This window comes from Neophocaena asiaeorientalis, unplaced genomic scaffold (genome assembly GCF_003031525.2).
Source record: "Neophocaena asiaeorientalis asiaeorientalis breed wild unplaced genomic scaffold, Neophocaena_asiaeorientalis_V1.1 scaffold120, whole genome shotgun sequence".
In the NCBI taxonomy this organism is placed as follows: domain Eukaryota; kingdom Metazoa; phylum Chordata; class Mammalia; order Artiodactyla; family Phocoenidae; genus Neophocaena; species Neophocaena asiaeorientalis.
The window spans coordinates 1790995-1809460 of NW_020185322.1; the positions used below are offsets into that span (position 1 = coordinate 1790995).

Sequence of the window (18466 nt, forward strand, 5' to 3'; positions counted from 1 at the left end):
CGTGATGTAATTTTAACTAATTTAAAATTTAAAAGCTGCATGTGACTACTATATTGGACCAGGGTGGTGCTGAGGGGCTAAGGGCTCCTAGTTGTAGACTCCCAGGCCGGAAGTAACAGACGTGAAAGACGTTTTGTCTGACTCTAAAGATATGCCAAGGCCCAGCAGGGGGAAGGATCTGGCCAAGGATCATTCTACAAGGAGGTGGCCCAACCTGCACCAGGATCTGGTACCTTCCTCAGCCCAGGGTTCTGCTCACTCTTCTGTGTTTCTGACAAGCCCAGAGGAGGCAGATGAGGCTGGGAGGGTAGGGCAGTGCTGCGACTGGGAGACCCTGGTCCTCGTTCCAGTGCTGCCATGAAGGTGATGGGTGACCTTGGAGGACGAGCTGACCTCTGTGGGCCTGAGTCTTGTCATCCATAGAATGAAGGTTTCAACTCGATTCTTTTTCCTCTTCTCTTTCCTTTCTCTCTCTCTCAAGTGGTGGAGAGAAGGCAGCCTGGTTACACGCTTTGGCTGAATGAAGCACCTGAACATGGACTTCAGCATCGCTTTCTACCCAGCCTCTCTCTCCACACTGGTGGCGGCTCCCAAGACAACGCAGAAAAACGAGGGCTCCGAAGAATACAGGTTGAAAACCACAATTACACAATCCTTGTGAACTATGAATCGGGTACCAGGGTTTGAGAAAGGCTTGATGTTAGATGTGGAATTGAAACCGGACTTTAAGAAGCACGGGCAGGGTCTGGATGGACTGATAGTGTGCTGGGGGCATCACGTACTGACCGAACAAGGCGCAGAGTCAGGAATGAATAAGGACTGTCTTTGTGGTGGACAGAGGAAGGTAGCCTGACTGAAGCACAATATGGACCGTTTTCTGCTTCATCTGCAGAGAGGGGCCGGATGCAGAAGGAAGGTCACAGGTGGTCCAGGGCCACCGCCTGTGTTGACCTTCCTCAGGGAGAAAGGGGGTGTCACTGGCTCTGATTCCTCAGCAGAGGCTGCTGAGGACTCCACTCGCTTTATGTAGATGAAGAGTTTTAAATTTAAGAAGTCCTCCTTTCTCCTGTCAGAGTTAAGTGGACTACCAATGATCTACCAGGAACTGGTGAAAGCACAGTAAGTTGAGGGCTGTGTTGGCACTGGGGTCTAAGAATTAGAAGCATCAGATGCCCCAGAAGAGGTGCTTTCTTTCCAACGGGAGCCTTTGACCTCCAGTGCGATGCCAGACTCCTCAGCATGCGAGGACTCCAGTGGCCCTGAGGGCACGTGGCATTCCCTTGAAGCAGAAGGGGAACGGGTGGGACTGGCAGAAACGGGGCTGGGGAGGGAGGGAAAACTTGCAGCTGTAGTTCTTGCCCCCCGCCCTGATCCCTTCCTGCCCTCATCTCTGGGACTCCTACCCCGAGGAAGCTATGGCTGATACCTTGACGAGTAGAAAAAAATTTCTGTTGTATTTCTTCTTATCCTGAAGAATCAGGTTTTCAAACAAAAGCAAAGGATAAAGTCCCAGTTGGTCCTTGGTTTCCCTGATAAACCGATAATGACGGTATTTAGCGAAGACAATTTTCGGGGTTTGAGCTTCAGGGTGCGGGATGCTATAGTCAACTAAATGCGCAGCTCCCGAGAAGCTCAAGTATGACTTTTTTCCTAAGATGGATTTACGAAAAATGGAAACCGTTTACGAAGCAATCCTGACTTCTTAGGCACAATGAAGGGGTAAACTCAGGCAGGGAAATGAAAGATAACTGTCACTTTTTTCAGTAACAAGTATTAGCTAAAAAGAAAAGGAAATCTGCACCCTCCATACGCTACTGAAAGTGCTAACTTCCTTTCCTGTGTGTGTGTGTCGGCACGTGTGTGCATGTATAAAGGAACCTGGATGTTGGCAACCTTCTGCAAGCCAAAGTAGCTCTGTGGTTTTCACAGTTGGGCCCTGTTTGCTTTACTGGCAAAATGGGAATAGCTACAAAGATCCAGCTTTCCTCTCAGTGAGTTTTCCCGCTCTTCCAGTGAAAATGTTTATTCCTAGGATCCCCATTCTAAGGATCGCTAAACAGCTTTGTCAACATTTTAAACAAACTTAATTATCTTGAAATCACTGAACTTTTTCATCAATGTTTGATGAATTTCCTGGTGGGCTTTTCCTAAGTATTCATGGGCAGTTAAGTATCTCACCAGTTTCTTCAAGCCACAAGAATGCCAATTGCTTAGATAAACCTAACATGTTCACAGTATTCTGCTAAGTGCTTTAGGGGAACTAAAAAAAAAAAAAAAAAAAGAAAAAGAAAAGAAAAGATAAGGTGCTTGCCCTCTAAAGAAAAAGTCTGTTTTCCTTTAGGATAACCAATGAATGAATGAGGGGAAATACTTCATATACCATGTGCTGCACAGGTGGGGTTGCTGCCGTCAACAACAGTAGCAGAACTGAAAGTGGACTCATACCAGTGACCACTGCCAGCTCCCCTTCTGTGGTATAAATGAGAAGGGGTTAACATTAAATACAAGTGGGGACTTTTTTAAGTTCAGGGACTAGAAACTTCATTTTTTAAAACCCCCCTAATTGTAAGTCTGTGCTAACACACCGGTGTACAATCTGTCAAAGTCACACCTGGATTCGGGGCAGCCTGAATTAATTAACAACTTTTCAACGTGTTAGTGCTAACATATGGCATTTAATTACGGCCTCCAAATCCACGGGTCTCTCTACTTTGACTTTCAAAATGATTTCTTCATCTTCTAGTACATCAGCAAGGGACTGCACGGGAACACCCTCGATTCCTATCTCTACAGGCCTCGCCCTCCCCAGGATGACAACGTCGGGTCATCCTGACTCTTGTGATCTCGGAACTTGATGCACAGCCACGGGGGGTTTCAGAGGCCTTGAGGAAAGAGATTGGCGGGAGGGGGGGCGTTTAAATGGCATTTCTGGATTCGAGGCTCTAAGGACCCTGACAAGCTGTGAGGTTGGAGGTTAAAGCTCTGATACTCTGCCTACAGAGTCAAAAATAATCCTTCAAGTCAGAAGTGTGACCTCACAGTGAACACTGGCTCCAGCTCCCGAGACTCCAAAAACAGAACGAAAGGCAGCCGCCACGACTTCCTTGTCACCCACTGCTGGACCGACTTCAGATCCAGCAAGTGCATTTCGCTTTCGATCTCGCACGGCTGGTTGCTTTTTCTGCATAGTGATGGAAGGTTAAAAGCAGGAAAACAGGCCCTCCAATGGGAGAGAGAATGATAAAGAGTGACTACGTGTGTGTGAGTGTGGCTGGTCCCTGAAGCAATCCAGGCCTCCTCCAATGCCCTTCCTATACCATCCACTCAACTAGGTGTCAGGGAAAAATCACCAAAAAAGGTGGGTGCTGTTGAAATTTGGGTATATACTCGGTGTGTTCTTCTCAAAGTCCCTGACGTCGTATTGCCAATCCAGAGGAGGATCCGTTGTTTGGATACCTGGCGCAGAAGAAGCATAAGAAATGGAAGATGCTCGGAGCTTACATAAATGCGCTAGAGACTGCAGCTGAAATCGGAGCCATTGGAAGGGCAGGTTCTAGGAAGCCGTGGAGATTTCAGAAGCCCGTTTGGTAAGAGAGTAAAGTGCAGGGCAGATACAGCAGACTAACGTTTCTGGGCTTTGTCAGAATCCCTGCATGGACAAAAGCTTAAAAGAGTGATTGCTTTTCCGGAGTTCGTTTGTCCATCACTAATGAATCTGTGATGAGCCTTGCTCAGCAAATAGGAAGTTCGGGAAATCTGAACACAATGATAATGGAGAGAGTAACTGTTTCACTGTGATGAGCCCTTTGTGTCATCCATAAATGTCAGCAAACTCAAAAAAAAAGTGCAATTAGAGCTCGTTATACTTCTTTCACAACCACAGGAGCTATTTCGAGCATCTGAGCCAAAGAAATCTTGGTGCTCTCTGAGCTGCAGAAACTATGCTTACCTGTTAAAAATGTCATGTGGAATCAGAAAAGGCTTGCAGCTTTTATCCCTGGCTTTGGGAAATGATACCTTTTTCTCCTGATTCTTCCAAGGACAACCCTGAAGTCTGCTCATGGCTATGCAAGGTGGGGGTCCCTCTGAGCCTCCGTGAGGAAGAGCTCTTTCAAAGCAGCTTTTGGTCCATTTACACTATTTGACTTTTTCTTTTTACTGGAAAGTCAGAAAATGAAGGTAGATCTGCAAGCAAAGGGACAACTGGCCCAGCAAGAAGGTTTGGGGGTTTTCCTTCAGGTGCACAGATCTAAGCTTTGGCAGGAAGAGCCCAAGGCTGGAAGGGCTGGCCTCTGCTCTCAGGATGCAGCAAAACAACTACCTCAACTGGCTGGAGCTAGGCCACCAACGTAGCAGACTGCACGCACGCTACGTGCCAGGTGTTACGCCAAGCTCTGTGGGTGTTAACTGCATGATGACTCTGTAAGGCGGGCCTTACAGGAAGAGCACAGACTAGGCTTCCGGAGCCCCTCTTACAGTGGGAGAGACGAGGCTGCGTGAGGTTAGTAAAGAACTTGCTCAAGGTCACAGCCAATAAGTGCAGGGTCCGGGTCAAGTCCAGGCTCCTCAAAATAGATTTCACCTGCTACCCTGGGGCGCTTCCTGAAAAATGGCATTTTTAGGTATTTGCTCATCTTAGTAGAACAGAGCCCAATCCTGCTTGGATTTTGAGATCATGCAACATGCGGTGTGCCCACGGCACTTTGATTCTGTTGCTGTGGTTTTAGATACAAAGCAAACACTACCCTCAGTGTCCACAGGAGACAGAGGACAGCAAGGGCAGCTGACCATTCTGAGCCCTCCCGGCAGCTACCCTGTGGACAGTCAGGGTTCGCACCTGCACAGGAGAAAATGCAGAAGAAGAAACCCTTTCTCGGTTCAACTCTTTGGGTATTTTAAGTCAGACATTTCCAACTTGGTTCTCTCTTCTGTCACGTTTTTATCACTATGGCCTAAGGTTCAGGCGAACCCCCTCCTGGCAGACTTTGATCCCACGGCCCGTGTCCTGACACGGTTTGGAGAATTATGGGGCCAAAGGACAGAGGGCATCTCCTGGTGGCTGGATGTGCCAGGATGACCTTCACTGATGGAATTCATCCCACAAATTCTAGATCCATCCCGCCTCTCTCCCAGGAGGAAGAGAACAGATTGTAACACACACTCCTGGAACAAATCGGCACGAGGAGATGGCCTTCTGCCTGGGCAGACGCACTCGGCGAAGGCCCCTAAAGGCCAGGGAACACTGACCAACATCTTATAGAAGTGTTCGAACATTTACAAGGCACTGTCACAAACATCTTCTATGAGTCTTAAAAAAAAAGCTCATCTATGAGAGGCAATTAGCATTATTCCCATTTTATGAATGAGGAGATTAAAGTCTGGTCTTCAAGTGATTATTAGATACTGAAACCAGTGACAACGAATGTGAGTTCCAGCAGGTAAGGGACAGCGTCTTTTGTGTCCTTTTCTTCTTTTAAAAATTCACTGCTGCAGTCCCAGCCTCTGGCAACGTGCCTGGCACACAGTAAGTAATCGATGGATAACCGTCAAGTCAAGGAGTGAGGTGACTGGACCAAGATCCCACAACAAAGCAGGGGTGGATTTTAGACCCTCTGACATTCAACGCCACGCCTGTGATAAAGTACTGTAGGAAAAAGGGAGTTAGACTTGCAGAGAAGTGTGTGGCTGGTGAGGAGACGGTGGGGAAAGCACCAACATCTATTCTCCGACAGACACCACCGTACGATGTGGAATTTCTTTCGAAACTGCCTAGTGTATGGGGCCAGGAAATGGGCTGCACTACAATTAGCAAAAGAAAATACCTCGTGGAGAGACGCGGAGCCCCGTCACAATTTACACTGGCAGACAATGCAGACCTCTAAGTGTACGGCTTCTGCTCCATGACTAATTAATGAGGTGCAGAGCTGCCCGGAGGAAGGCGGCCATGCTGACCATGTCAGTCTTGTGGGGCAGGAGAGGGCTGAGGTCTAAGAAGGTAGACGATTTCTTTAACATACAATGTAGCCAGTCCAAAGAACAAAACAGGGCCAGAAGGTTTGCAGAAGTGGGAGCAAGAACTTCAGAGAGAAATGGGGTTAGCAACCCTTTGGTGTCTTGGAGAGGTAAGTCTCAATTATTTCACCGACCTCATCAAATGCGTATTTTTGTTTTGTTTTGTTTTTGCACTGACTGTATGTTTATTTAATCAGCCGACGGAATTCTCAATGAATGTGGATGCAAATGCATGGATACAACCTAGAGAAAAGTGCAGTGAGACAGTCGCAAAGCCAGAGGACCAAAGGGAGGGGGGGGAAAAAAGACAGCCTCATTCTTGGTGGGCGATGCCCTTCTCACTCACCTTCTCTGCATAGTTTAAGGTCACCCCTCCCCATCAGGTGCCCAAGCTGCTGTCAGAGGAGGTGAACAACAGCCACAGGGTGGCCACACAGAGCAAGCCCCAAACAGGGACACAGAAAGCCGTTCCTTGTAGCATCTTCACAGGTCTTTACCCCAGAGATACAGGAGGCAGGAGGGCGAGGTACCCACCGCGATGGAGGTTTCCCGGAGCACATCTCTCTGCCTTCCCCAGAGAAACAGCAACGGGGCCAGCTCTTCCCGCCCCCCACCTCACGTCTTCACTTAAAGGAACAGACATGAAAGGAAGACAGTCACCACCTACCGTTTGATTTTTCACTATCTGCAGGTTTCATCTGAATGGGGTGATGCATCTAAAAACAGAAAAGTGAGAAAGTAAAGGCAGATGGAACAAACAGTCTCAGAAACCCCACGCTACTCAACACGACTACTGATATTGTTACAAGGGCATGTAAATAATAACGAGACCTCTCAGTTAAAATGAGCTACCTTAAAATGCAAGCATGTGTTTGATGTTCAGCAAACAGGATACTTTTAAGTCCCGGGGCGCTGTGACATGGTATCTTAACACGTGGGCTTTGCAGTCAGGCTCAAGTTCAAAACCTGGTCCTGCCATTCAATATGGTTTCTGCCTGGATCTTACAGGTAATTCTGGTTCTGCCATTCATTACAACTACGTGACCTCGGGCAAGCGTCTTAACTTCTCTGAGCTTCAGTCTCCTCATCTGCGAGATGGAGGTGACCCCTGCATAGCAGGGCCATGAGAATCACCTGAGAAAATGCATGTGACGTGCTTAATGAATGAGGCATAGAAAAAAAAAGTTATTGTTATTTTGTATTATTACAAATCTAAACACAGATGATCTGTTTTTCTTCCGGCCGTTCTATGTCTGCTGCACGGCTGTTTCTTAAGAGTTCTGAGTAATCTGAAGGTCGACCAGTTGATTGATTGAGGCGCCATTATCCCATTTTTATTAAACACCAAGTGTGAAACAGGAAATGCAGAGGCACCGAAAGAATGGAAGGAAGGAGGGAGGGAGGGAGGAGGAAAAGCGGGAGTGAGGGGCTTACGATCACATTCAGTACCTACGTAGGAGGAGGAGCGCCCGAGACAAAGGGGAACCAAGATCCTGCATCGTGGCAGAACAAGATGCTCTACGGTTCTTTAAACGATGCCAATCACAGCATTGTGCGTGATCTGAAGATCTGCAGAGCACAGAAAGCTGCCACCATTTCCAATTAAAATAAATTCCTCAAATGACTTTCATGGGCTCTCTTGCTTCATATTCCATCCTACCCCAAGGAACGTCGCAGCCACAGGGTAGATGGAATCAGTGGCTGTGCAAATGCTTTTATTATAATGGGCCCTATTCTCTCTGAACCTTTAATTTCCCCAGTGGACTTCCCTTACTTGCCAGCCACAGCTCTGGGCTTTATCTAATTGAAATGAAAGGGGATTGGTACTGGGCTCCGGCACTGAAATGATGGGAAATGATTAGCAGGCGGTCGAGACCACGTGCACCTAATGCCTGCCAGGGTCTTCAAAACACAAGAGGAAGAGGTAAGAGGGAGCGGTATCAGGGGACAAGAGGCTAAATAATTCAAAGCTGCTCCGTTGATTCTCAAAGGCAAGAAGCTCTTATGCACAGAACACAGGCCTGGAATTGTGGGGTCTACTTGTGTTCTCACTCCACGCATTCACACGCTCAATCTGTAGAGAAGAGACTAGCGTGAGAATGGAATGCTTAGGAGTCAGTAAGTCGACCTGCCTTTTAAGAAGAGGTGCTGTGGGAGCCCAGGGGAGCAGACACCTCCTTCTGCCTGGTGAGGGAGGTGGGGGGATTTTGGCAAAGGGCCCATCTGCTTTGAGTCCTAAAGGCTGGTTGGACTTGCCAGCAGAGGAAGGGGGTGGCCCTTGAAACGAATGGACAACCCCACACAAGGACACCGTGGTGAGAAAGCCCTCAGTCCTCCTGGAGGGAGTCCACAGTGTGAGGGTGGAAGGCACGAGAAGGGGCTGCCAGGGAGGCCGGCATCCAGGCCTTAGAGGATCCCACGTGCCAAGGAGCTGAAATTTCCTCTAAAAGTCAACGATCAGGCATAGAATATTTAAGGAGCAAGGCAACGAGATCCCATCTGCGTCCTTGAAAAGTCATTTTTGGCTGCAGTGTGGAGGATGGATGGTAGAAGAGAGACACAGGAGGCAGGGAGAACAGTTAAGAGGCTACTGCAACAGCCCACGTACAGCAGGGAAGGTCTAAACCTCAGAGGTAACTGGCTGGTTGTAGGGATGAGGGGGCAGCGGGACCCCAGGCCTGGACAACGAAATGTGTAGTGGGATCACTGCCTATTCGTTTCACTTTTGTGTCCTATATATAACGTTGTGTCCTGTATATAACTGCCTAAATCGGGAAAACACGAGAGAGCAGTTCGGGGAGGGGGTGTAGAGACCGATGGGCACAGGTCAGGACACGCTGCGTTTGGGGTGAAGTTGGAAATGTGGGTTTCGAGCTGTTGGGACAGCTCTGGGAGGTGGCGGAAGCCCTGGGCGTGGCTGAAACTGTCCAGAGAGGGAAATGCGGAGTGAAGAGAGACAAGAGCCAGGGGCAGAACTGTGGAGAACAGCCAGGAAGGGGAGTCTAAGGGGGACAGAGCAAAAGGCCATCCAGAGAGGCAGGAGCAGAAGAGCTGGCCCCACTGGAGCCACGCAGGGAGTTTCAAGAACAAGGTGATGGTCAGAGCAAGTGCTCTTAGACGCTACGATGAAAACGCCCCAGTATCCTTCCGGGTTTGGCAATACAAAAATTTTTTTTTAAGGGAATTTATCAAAACAGTTTCTGTTGGGTGGTAGGGGCCAAAATGCCAGCTTGTAGGCAGTGGGAGAGTAACAGGAAAGGGAACAGCTGATGTGAGAAATGCAGACAACTATTTCAAGATTAGCTCTAAGTGGGGAAGACAGGAGGCTCAGTGGAGGATGGGGGAGGAGGATGGGGCCAGGGTCTCTCCTTTCCAGACAGGAAAGACTTGTAACAGGTCAATGAGCTGAAAAGACTCCAATGAGATTCACAGGTTCAAGGGACAGGAGACAAGAGATAAGTGTATCAACGTTATGTACAGGACACAAAAATGAAGTGAAGGACTCTTGCCCTTGGGAAGATGCCGACCCAACATGGTCGTTGATAGGCACATATATAAAGGGGAAAAGATGGTGACCAGCATCAGAAAAGCAGCACAGAGAGAGCGCCGTGAGCATTCAGATCCAGCTGTGATGCGCACGGAGGTCTGGAGGAGGAAATCTGGGAGCAGTAAGGACAGAATCATTGGACTCTAAAGCTGCAAAGGGCCCTGGGAATCATTTCATCCAATGCTCTCAATGTACAGGTCTGAAGGGAGTAAGTGACACTTCAGTAAGGACACACAGACGGTTAATGACAGAGTTGGGATCAGAAATCTAAGCTCCCTACTCAATCCAGTGCCGATTCCCCCAAACCACACTGCTTCACCCCAAAATGCCCAACACGGGATTTGGACTTATGAGCCTATGATGAAGAACTGCAGGCTGCACTCACTGCAGGCACCAGACACGCAGTTGAAGGCGCCAGCAATACCCCCTTGGGTGAAAGTAATCTTCCTCTGCCCTCGCATCACGCTTTATCTCTGGAGCTTTAAGACGGGTGTTACATGGAGACTTGACTCTGGGCTCTCCTGCTGCTGCTGAGAGAATTAGCTTTGATCCTGACCTAAGACTATCCAGGCTCAGCAATGTAGCAGTGGTAGCTACAGCCACTGCAGACTTGAACTTGGTTTCGGTCTTTCTGGGGCTCTGAAGGGAAAAAAAGTCAACCTCACAGAGATCTGGATTGGCAGACCAAGGTGAATTCTGAATGGGTGGTCACCCTACTCCAGCGATGTTCTGAAGACAATTTAGATAATATATGTAGAGCGCCGTGACCTTCTTGGAGAGAGGTATTCAATCAGGACTGTATTAAGAATGGCTCATTACCACGAACAGTTCATCTGAGTTACAAATTCCTGATCAGACACAGGACGTAAATGTCAAGGAAGACAAGAAAAAACACATGGTTTGGAGGAGTCATTCTCATGTGTGTCACTTCCTCAAAGTCTCATGATTCCAAGAACTTTGGGAGATTTCTTGAGCAGAGTAGGGAAGTTATTGTAAAGAAAGGGGTATTCTAGTTTAAACGCTCAAATTATAATACAGGGATTCTTTCCCTGTAACAGGAAATGATGTCAAAGATTTGACCCAGTACGATGCTAAGACCACTCACGCATTCGCTTATTTCTGCTTTGACCAGATGATCTGTTACATGGTGGGAATGATGGGTGAAAAAGAGTTCTGGTCATGGTGGAGTATGTAACGCAAGGATGAGACAGACAGACCAGCCGTTTCCCACATGCAGTGTGGGAACTCAGAAGAGACACACCCCACACAGTCAAAGGAACGGCAAGAAGGCATCTCAGCTGAAACCATGGTCAAGTTAGATCTTGAAGGGCGCTAACCAGGACTTGAGTGAAGGGCATTTCAGGGAAGGAACAACAAATTTGAAGGAACAGAGTAAGAGAAACTAAGTCATGTTTGTTCCTGAAGAATGATGATGGGACATTCTAACCCACAGAGGAAGCAATCGATGTCGCCAGAGATCATTCACCAAACACAACGTAAATGAGGCATGACAAGACCAACAGTGAGGGATACATCCCTGGATCGGAGAAGTTCAAGTACAGGGAAAACAATGCACTTCTCAGCCCTGAATCAGAACTGCCCTGGATTGGCAGCCGGAGGCTCATGGCCTTCCTCAAGGACCGAAGGTGACCCCCATGGCGTCAAGAACTGAAGCCTGACAACAGTGCTTCTGTCATGACGGGGAACTGGCGCCTCCAATCCCAGAGCTGGCGGGGCCGGAGGTCAGAGGTCTGCACCGTGCTCTGCACTGGATGGTGGGGGGGGCGATGGCAGCAACAGGAGGGAGGGCCCGAGATCTTGGCCATCACCCTTCCAATCTCCTAACGTCCCACCAGATGCAAGGGACCCTCAGAGTTGAGGGTTGGGGCTGGATCCCTCCTCCTTCTGTCTATGGCGAGTGAGCACATCCTCTTCAAGAATTCTCCCAAGGAGTCTCCTAGGAGGCATGTTATTTTTTAAATTAATATTTATTGGAGTGTAGTTGATTTACAGTGCTGTGTTAGTTTCAAGTGTACAGCAAAGTGAATCAGTTATACATATATGTATAGCCACTCTTTTTCAGATTATTTTCCCATATAGGTCATTGCAGAGTACTGAGTAGAGTTCCCTATACAGTAGGTCCTTATTAGTGATCTATTTTATATATAGTAAGTGTATATATGTCAATCCCAATCTCCCAATTTATCCCTCCCCCCGCTTTCCCCCTTGGTAACCATAAGTTTGTTTTCTACATCTATAACTGTTTTGTAGGTAAGTTAATTTGTACTTTTTTTTTTGATTCCACATATAAGTGATATCACATGATATCTGTCTTTCTCTGACTGACTTCACTCAGTATGACAATCTCTAGGTCCGTCCATGTCACTGCAAATGGCAGTATTTCATTCTTTTTTATGGCTGAGTAATATTCCGTTGTATATATGTTAAGAGGCGTGTTAATTATACTGAGGCTGCATTATTAATGCAGTTAATTATACTGATACTGTTTAACTCCAGTCATCACCAATGGATGAGCTAACCACCTTTAACGTGAGACTCCATCATCACACTGGATCAGATGGGTCTGAAAAAAGCTTCACTGGTCTGTATTGTCATGATTTGTCTACTTGGTCAGAGAAGTCTAGGCATTTTATAACCTCCGGCCTGTGACACGGACAGGGTAGCTTCCCTGAGGGCTGGAGAAACAGCAGCAGTGAGTCTAAGATTTGAGTTCAACTCAAGCTGCCCTTGGAGCGAACTTCGACCACAACAGGGCTCTCGTTGTCTTACACCAGGCTCCCCTATGGCAGAGAGCCTGTCCCAGGGAGGCAAAATCAAGTGTTTTGGAAACAGATCCTGGTTCCTGGCAGTACATTTGACTTAACAGAGTTCATCAAGTTTACGTTTCAATGAAGAAAGCCTTCCAAACCCATTTCCTTGAAGATCTCTTTGTACGTGAATTTCTTTTGCATTTTATTACAGAACAATGACATCTTGCCTCATGTTCGACAGTAGGGTACTGGGTGACTTGTTGGTTTCTATTTAGCCCTACTTATTTAAAGGCAAGTGAAATCTGTAAAATAGATAAACAACAAGGATTTACTGTATAGCACAGGGAACTACAGTCAATATTTTGCAATAAATTATAATGGAGAAGAATAAAAAAGGAATATAAACACGTACATGTATATGTATAACCAAATCACTTTGCTGTACACCTGAAACTAACGTAATATTGTAAACCAACTACACTTCAATTAAACAAACAAAAAGCAAAGGAAATCTAATGAAAGGGGGAATTGCAAGAGCTCCCTCCCTCCCTCTGGGGCGGGTACTGGAGTCAAGTAGCTTCCGGAGAAATCGCTGGTTTACTTCCCCTTACATCTGTATTCAGTTTCGATCACATGCTTAGGGCACTGTGACTACAGTCCACTGAGCTGCCGTTTCTCGGGGGTCTAATTAGGGTCTCACCACATGCAGGCCACTCCTCTCTGGCTTGGGCTGGTTTTCATCCCACATCTCCTCTCTTGTGGGAAGCTGTGAGTGTCGGAGGGTGCCAGCCTCCAGCACCAAGCCTCACCCTTTATCCTGCCTCCTAATGATGAGTGAGTGGCCTCTGGTCCTCTTTCTGCTTCTCCGCCACATACACACGGGGTCCCAGAATTGAGCTCCCTTATTGTTGATAAGACCTGCTGCTTCTCACTCCTGAATGCGTTTACCTTGGATGCGTGACCCGGGGGCCCAGCTGTGGCTCAAGGAAATGAAGGTGAGGACACAGCTGTGGGGCAAAGGCATCCCCCAAAGCCTGTGGGGGTGACAGCACGTGGAGGGAGCTGCAGAGGCCCTGTTACGAGTCCCATCACATCCCAGAGACAGAGACGCTGCTGGGCCACAAGCACCGGCATCCACGAATCAGGTTCTCTGGAGTCGCACAGTCTACCAAGTCAGCGAGATTTCTCCGGATCTCTCTGCCTTAATCCTGTGATGGCTACGGGGGCGATTCTGAGTTGAAATAGCCAGTGTTAAGTTAAGCCAGGTGGAGGCCGGAAGATAGAAGACCCGGGTGAAGGTGAGTTGGCCGGCTTCTCACACACAGGAGAACGCATGCTGAAACTTGTTTAACTCCAGCCACCACTGATGGATGAGTTGACCACCTTTTTAACACGAGACTCAATAAAACAAGCCGCTTTTAACCTGAAATGGGTTTGACAGCGTCACTGTTACACATATCACTGTTAAACCCATCCTGACACCTAGAACGAGCAGCCGTGATGGTACATGCGCTAAGCTTACTGCCCCTAAAGTATTTAAAGGGAGAAACAGAGGCGGAGGGAAGAAGTGGATGCACGGAAGAGCCACCCGCCAACCAAATGAGAAAATGAACGGATTCCAGCCAGGAGAGACGAACTGGGAGTTTCCTTTTGCTCCCCGACAATGCAGATGTGACTCAGGCAGAAGATACTTGGTATCTTGGAGAGTGGACTGTGAGATACCAAAGGCACCCAGGCTTCCTGAATTTTTCTCAAAAAAGTTTTGTAAATGGGCAAAAATAAGTTTCAAAAGAACTGTCACCAACTGGATGCATGCCATCCCCCAAAAGGAAAGTGTGTGTCTGTGTCAAGGGATCTTCTATGACCATAAGGTACTCCCAGAGCTTCAGAGGCTCCCCTACCTCTCTAGGTAGGAAATTCTGCCATTTCCGTCACTGTCTTTTATGCTCTGCGTAAAGGAGACTGGGAAGAAACAAAGGGAGTTTCAGGAATGTTGACTTATCATATTGAATAAGGACTTTTGAATTTCTCTGATTTTGAAAATGGTGACATCGCTAAACTTGCAAAAGCATCTTTAATAGAGTGACGCCTCTGAACGAATAGAGATGACAAAAGTCATGTGTTGGATGGGTCTAAACCAGCTTTTATCATCAGGACGAAGCTGGTTTTGGAGCTCACTGCCACACTTGTTAAGTGAAGTGGAGAATTTAGGCAATTTTGGTGAAAACTGAGGAAATCTTCCCTGGGCTCTCAATTTTCCTGTGCTAATAACTAAGCACTGCTGTAGGCTCTTTATGTATGCTAACTAATTTCATTCTCACAACAGCCCTGAGATAGATGTGAATGAGGAACTTAAGGGGTGGGGGAAGGTGGGGGGAGAGGGAAAGAAGGAGGGAGACAGAGAGAGATTAAAGAACTTGGCTAAGGCATACAGGAAGTCAGCAGTGGAGCCGGGATTCATGGGACTGTCTCCGGCTGGAGCGTAAACCCCCAGCCACTCCTCCACACCGACCCTACCCCTAGCATATCCTAGCTGTGCTGTGAAATGGTGGTTTCTAAGAACCGAGAGCATTACCAAAATTCCTTTTCCATACTAGACCATCTCAATCTATAGGGTACTTTCCAATTAGAAACTTATATATGAATGTGTGTAGCATACATGTGTACATGTATATATGTTTTTATGTATTTCACTTGCACATATGAAATACATATTTTAAAAGCTTATTTAAATGAAAAAACAATAAAAAGAACCCCAGTTCACCTATTTTTCCCACCCCTCACCCCCTGCCTCTGGGAACCACCTATCTATTCTCTGTATCTATGAGTTTTTTTTTTTTAATTTTTAGATTTCACATATAAGGGAGATCATACAGTATTTGTCTGACTTATTTCACTTAGCATAATATCTTCAGGGTCCATCATGTTGCCCAAAGGAAAGATTTCATTTTTTTAATGGCTGAATAATATTTCATTATATGGTATATGTGTGTGTGTGTGTGTGTATATGTATATATATACATATACACACACACACATATACACATACATATTTATATATGAAACAACTTTTTTATCCATTCATTCACCCAACCCTTAGGTTGCTTCCATATCTTGGCTACTGTAACTAATGCTGCAGTGAACATGGGGGTGCAGGTATCTTTTTCGAGTTAATGTTTTTGTTTCTTTCAGATAAATACCTAAAAGTAGAACTGACGTATCATATGGTAGTTCTATTTTTAAGTTTTTGAGGAACCTCCACATTATTTTCCACAGTGGCTGCACATAGTGGCTGCATCAATTCACATTCCCACCAACAGTGGACAAAGGTTCCCTTTTTTCCACATCCTCACCAACACTTGTTATTTCTTGTTTTTTTGGTAAGAGCCATTCTAACAGGTGAGGTGATAGCTCACTGTGGTTTTGATTTGCAATTCCCTGAAGAATAGTGATGCTGGGTATCTTTTCATGTGCCTGTTGGCCATCTGTATGTCTTCTTAGGAAAAATGTCTATTCGGATCTTCTGCCCATTTTTTAATCAAACTTTTTCTTTTTGCTACTGAGTTTATGAGTTCTCTGTATATTCTGGATATTAATCCCTGGGATATATGATTTGCAAATATTTTCTCCCATTCAGTGGGGTGCCTTTTTGTTTTGTCGATTGTTTCTTTTGCTGTGCAGGAGCTGATCTTCAGCGTGACGTAGGCTCACTCATTTATTTCTGCTTTTCTTGCCTTTGCTTTTGGTGCCAGTATCCAAAAAATCATCATCAAGAGCTATGTCAAGGAGCTTGCTACCTATGTTTTCTTCTAGGAGTTTTATAGTTTCAGGCCTTATGTTAAAATCTTTCATCCATTTTGTTAATTTCTGTGTATGGTGTAAGACGGTGGTCTAGTTTCAGTTTGGGCGTGTGGCTGTCCGGTTTTCCCAATACCATTTATTGAAGAGATTGCCCTTTCCCCATTGTACATTCTTGGCTCCTCTGCTGTAAATTAACTGACCATATATGTGTGGGTTTATTTCTGGAGTCTCTATTCTGTTCCATTGATCTATGTGTCTGTTTTTATGCCAATCCCATACTCTTTTGATGACCTCAGCTTTGTAATATACTTTGAAATAAGGGGCATGTTGTCTCCAGCTCTGTTCTTTCTCAAGATTGCTTTGCCTATTTGGGGTCTTTTGTGGTTCCATACAGATTTTAAGACTGTTCTGTTTCTGTGAAAATTATCATTGGAATTTTGATAGGGATTGTACTGAATCTGTAGATTGCCTTGGGTAGTATGGACATTTTAACAATATTAATTCTTCCAATCCATGAGCACAGAATACCTTTCTAATTATTTGTGTCTTCTTCCATTTCTTTAATTGATGTCCTGTAGTTTTCTATATACAGGTCTTTCACCTCCTTGGTTAAATTTATTACTAGGTATTTTATTATTTTTGATGCAGCTGTAAATGGGACTGTTTTCTTAATTTCTCTTTGTGATATTTCATTACTAGTGAAGAGAAACACCGCAGATTACTGTGTATTCATTTTGAATCCTGCAACTTTACTGATTTTGCTCATTGAACCTAACAGTTTTTTGATGGAGTCCAGGGTTTTCTCTATATAATATCATATCATCTGCCAATAGTAAGAGTTTTTATGAAAAAAATGAAGGTAACTTAAGGGACTTACAGGATAACAAAAGGACTAACATTCACATTCTAAGTGATCCCAGAAGGAGAACAGAGAGACAAAGGGGCAGAATTATTATTTAAAGAAATAATGGCTAAAAGCCTCCCTAACCTGGGGATGGAAATAGACATCCAGATCCAGGAAGCCCGGAGAGTTGCAAATAAGCTTAACTCAAAGAGAGCCACACAAAGGCACATTGTAATTAAAATGTCAAAAGTTAAAGACAAGGAGAGGCTATTAAAAGCAGCAAGAGAAAAACAACTTGCTATGTACAAGGGAGCCCCCGTAAGACTATCAGCAGATTTTTCAGCAGAAACATCGCAGGCCATAAGTGAGTGGCACAATATTTTCAAAGTGATGAGAGGAAAAACAAAAACAAAAAGACTTCCAACCAAGACTACTCAACGCAGCTAAGTTATCATTCAGAATTGAAACAGAGATAAAGAATTTTGCTTGTTATTTTGATAACAAGCAAAATTAGCTGTCAGTTATTCTACGAGAGGAGAATAACTGAAACCATAAGCAGAAACCAACTGAATTCAACAATACATTAAAAAGGTCATACACCCTGATCAAATGGGATTTATTCCAGGGATGCAAGGATGGTTCGACATCTGCAAATCAGTCAACGTGATACACCGTATTAACAAAATGAAGGGTAAAAATCGTATGATCACCTCAGTAGATGCAGAAAAAGTATCTGACAAAATTCAACATCCATTTATGATTAAAAAACTCTCAATGAAGTGGGTACAGAGGGAATGCACCTCAATATAATAAAGGCCATACATGACAAGCCCACAGGTGACATCATACTGAACAGTGAAAAACGGAAAGCCTTTCCTCTAAGGTCAGGAACAAGACAAGGATGCTCACTCTTGCCACTTCCATTCAACACAGTACTGGAAGTCCTGGCAAGAGAAATGGGGCAAGAAAAAGAAATAAATGACATCCAGATTGGAAAAGAGGAAGTAAAATATTTTAAATTAGCCTCAGAACAAAAAAGACTGTCTAGATTTTCTCTATGAAAAAGGAAGGAAAGAAAACTTACAAGCCTGCCACGATTCAAAGAAAAAACAGCCGTATAGCTGTATTAGGAAAGTATAGCTCCAATCTATGTGCCATTTGACCACAAGGGAACTATATGCGCTAATCCAGAGAGATTAAATGCTAGTTCTTCTACAATCCCTTCAGGCCACTTAAAATAGACGTGCAAAATGGAATTCGACTCTGAGGTTCGTTTCATGGGCCAAGTTATCCAAAATGTTCTATACCTATATTGATGAGAAACAAATTGATAACAAGCAAAATTAGCTGTCAGTTATTCTACGAGAGGAGAATAAGAGTTTTGAATCACGGACATTAACTGATCCTACATTTTGTGGTTTCTTCACAAAAAAAGCGTTAGTGCAAAAAAGTACACTGGAATCTATAAAATCAATCAAAGTGTAGACCAAT

At 45.4% G+C, this 18466-nt stretch overlaps 1 protein-coding gene across 1 annotated transcript in view; it reads right to left on the reverse strand.

Moving 5' to 3' along the window:
• Positions 1 to 18466, reverse strand: part of CELF2 (CUGBP Elav-like family member 2) — a 301941-nt gene that overhangs the window by 75495 nt on the left and 207980 nt on the right. Inside the window, 1 exon segment of the mRNA XM_024734179.1 lies at positions 6680 to 6728. Within this exon segment, the coding sequence (XP_024589947.1) occupies positions 6680 to 6728 (49 nt within the window).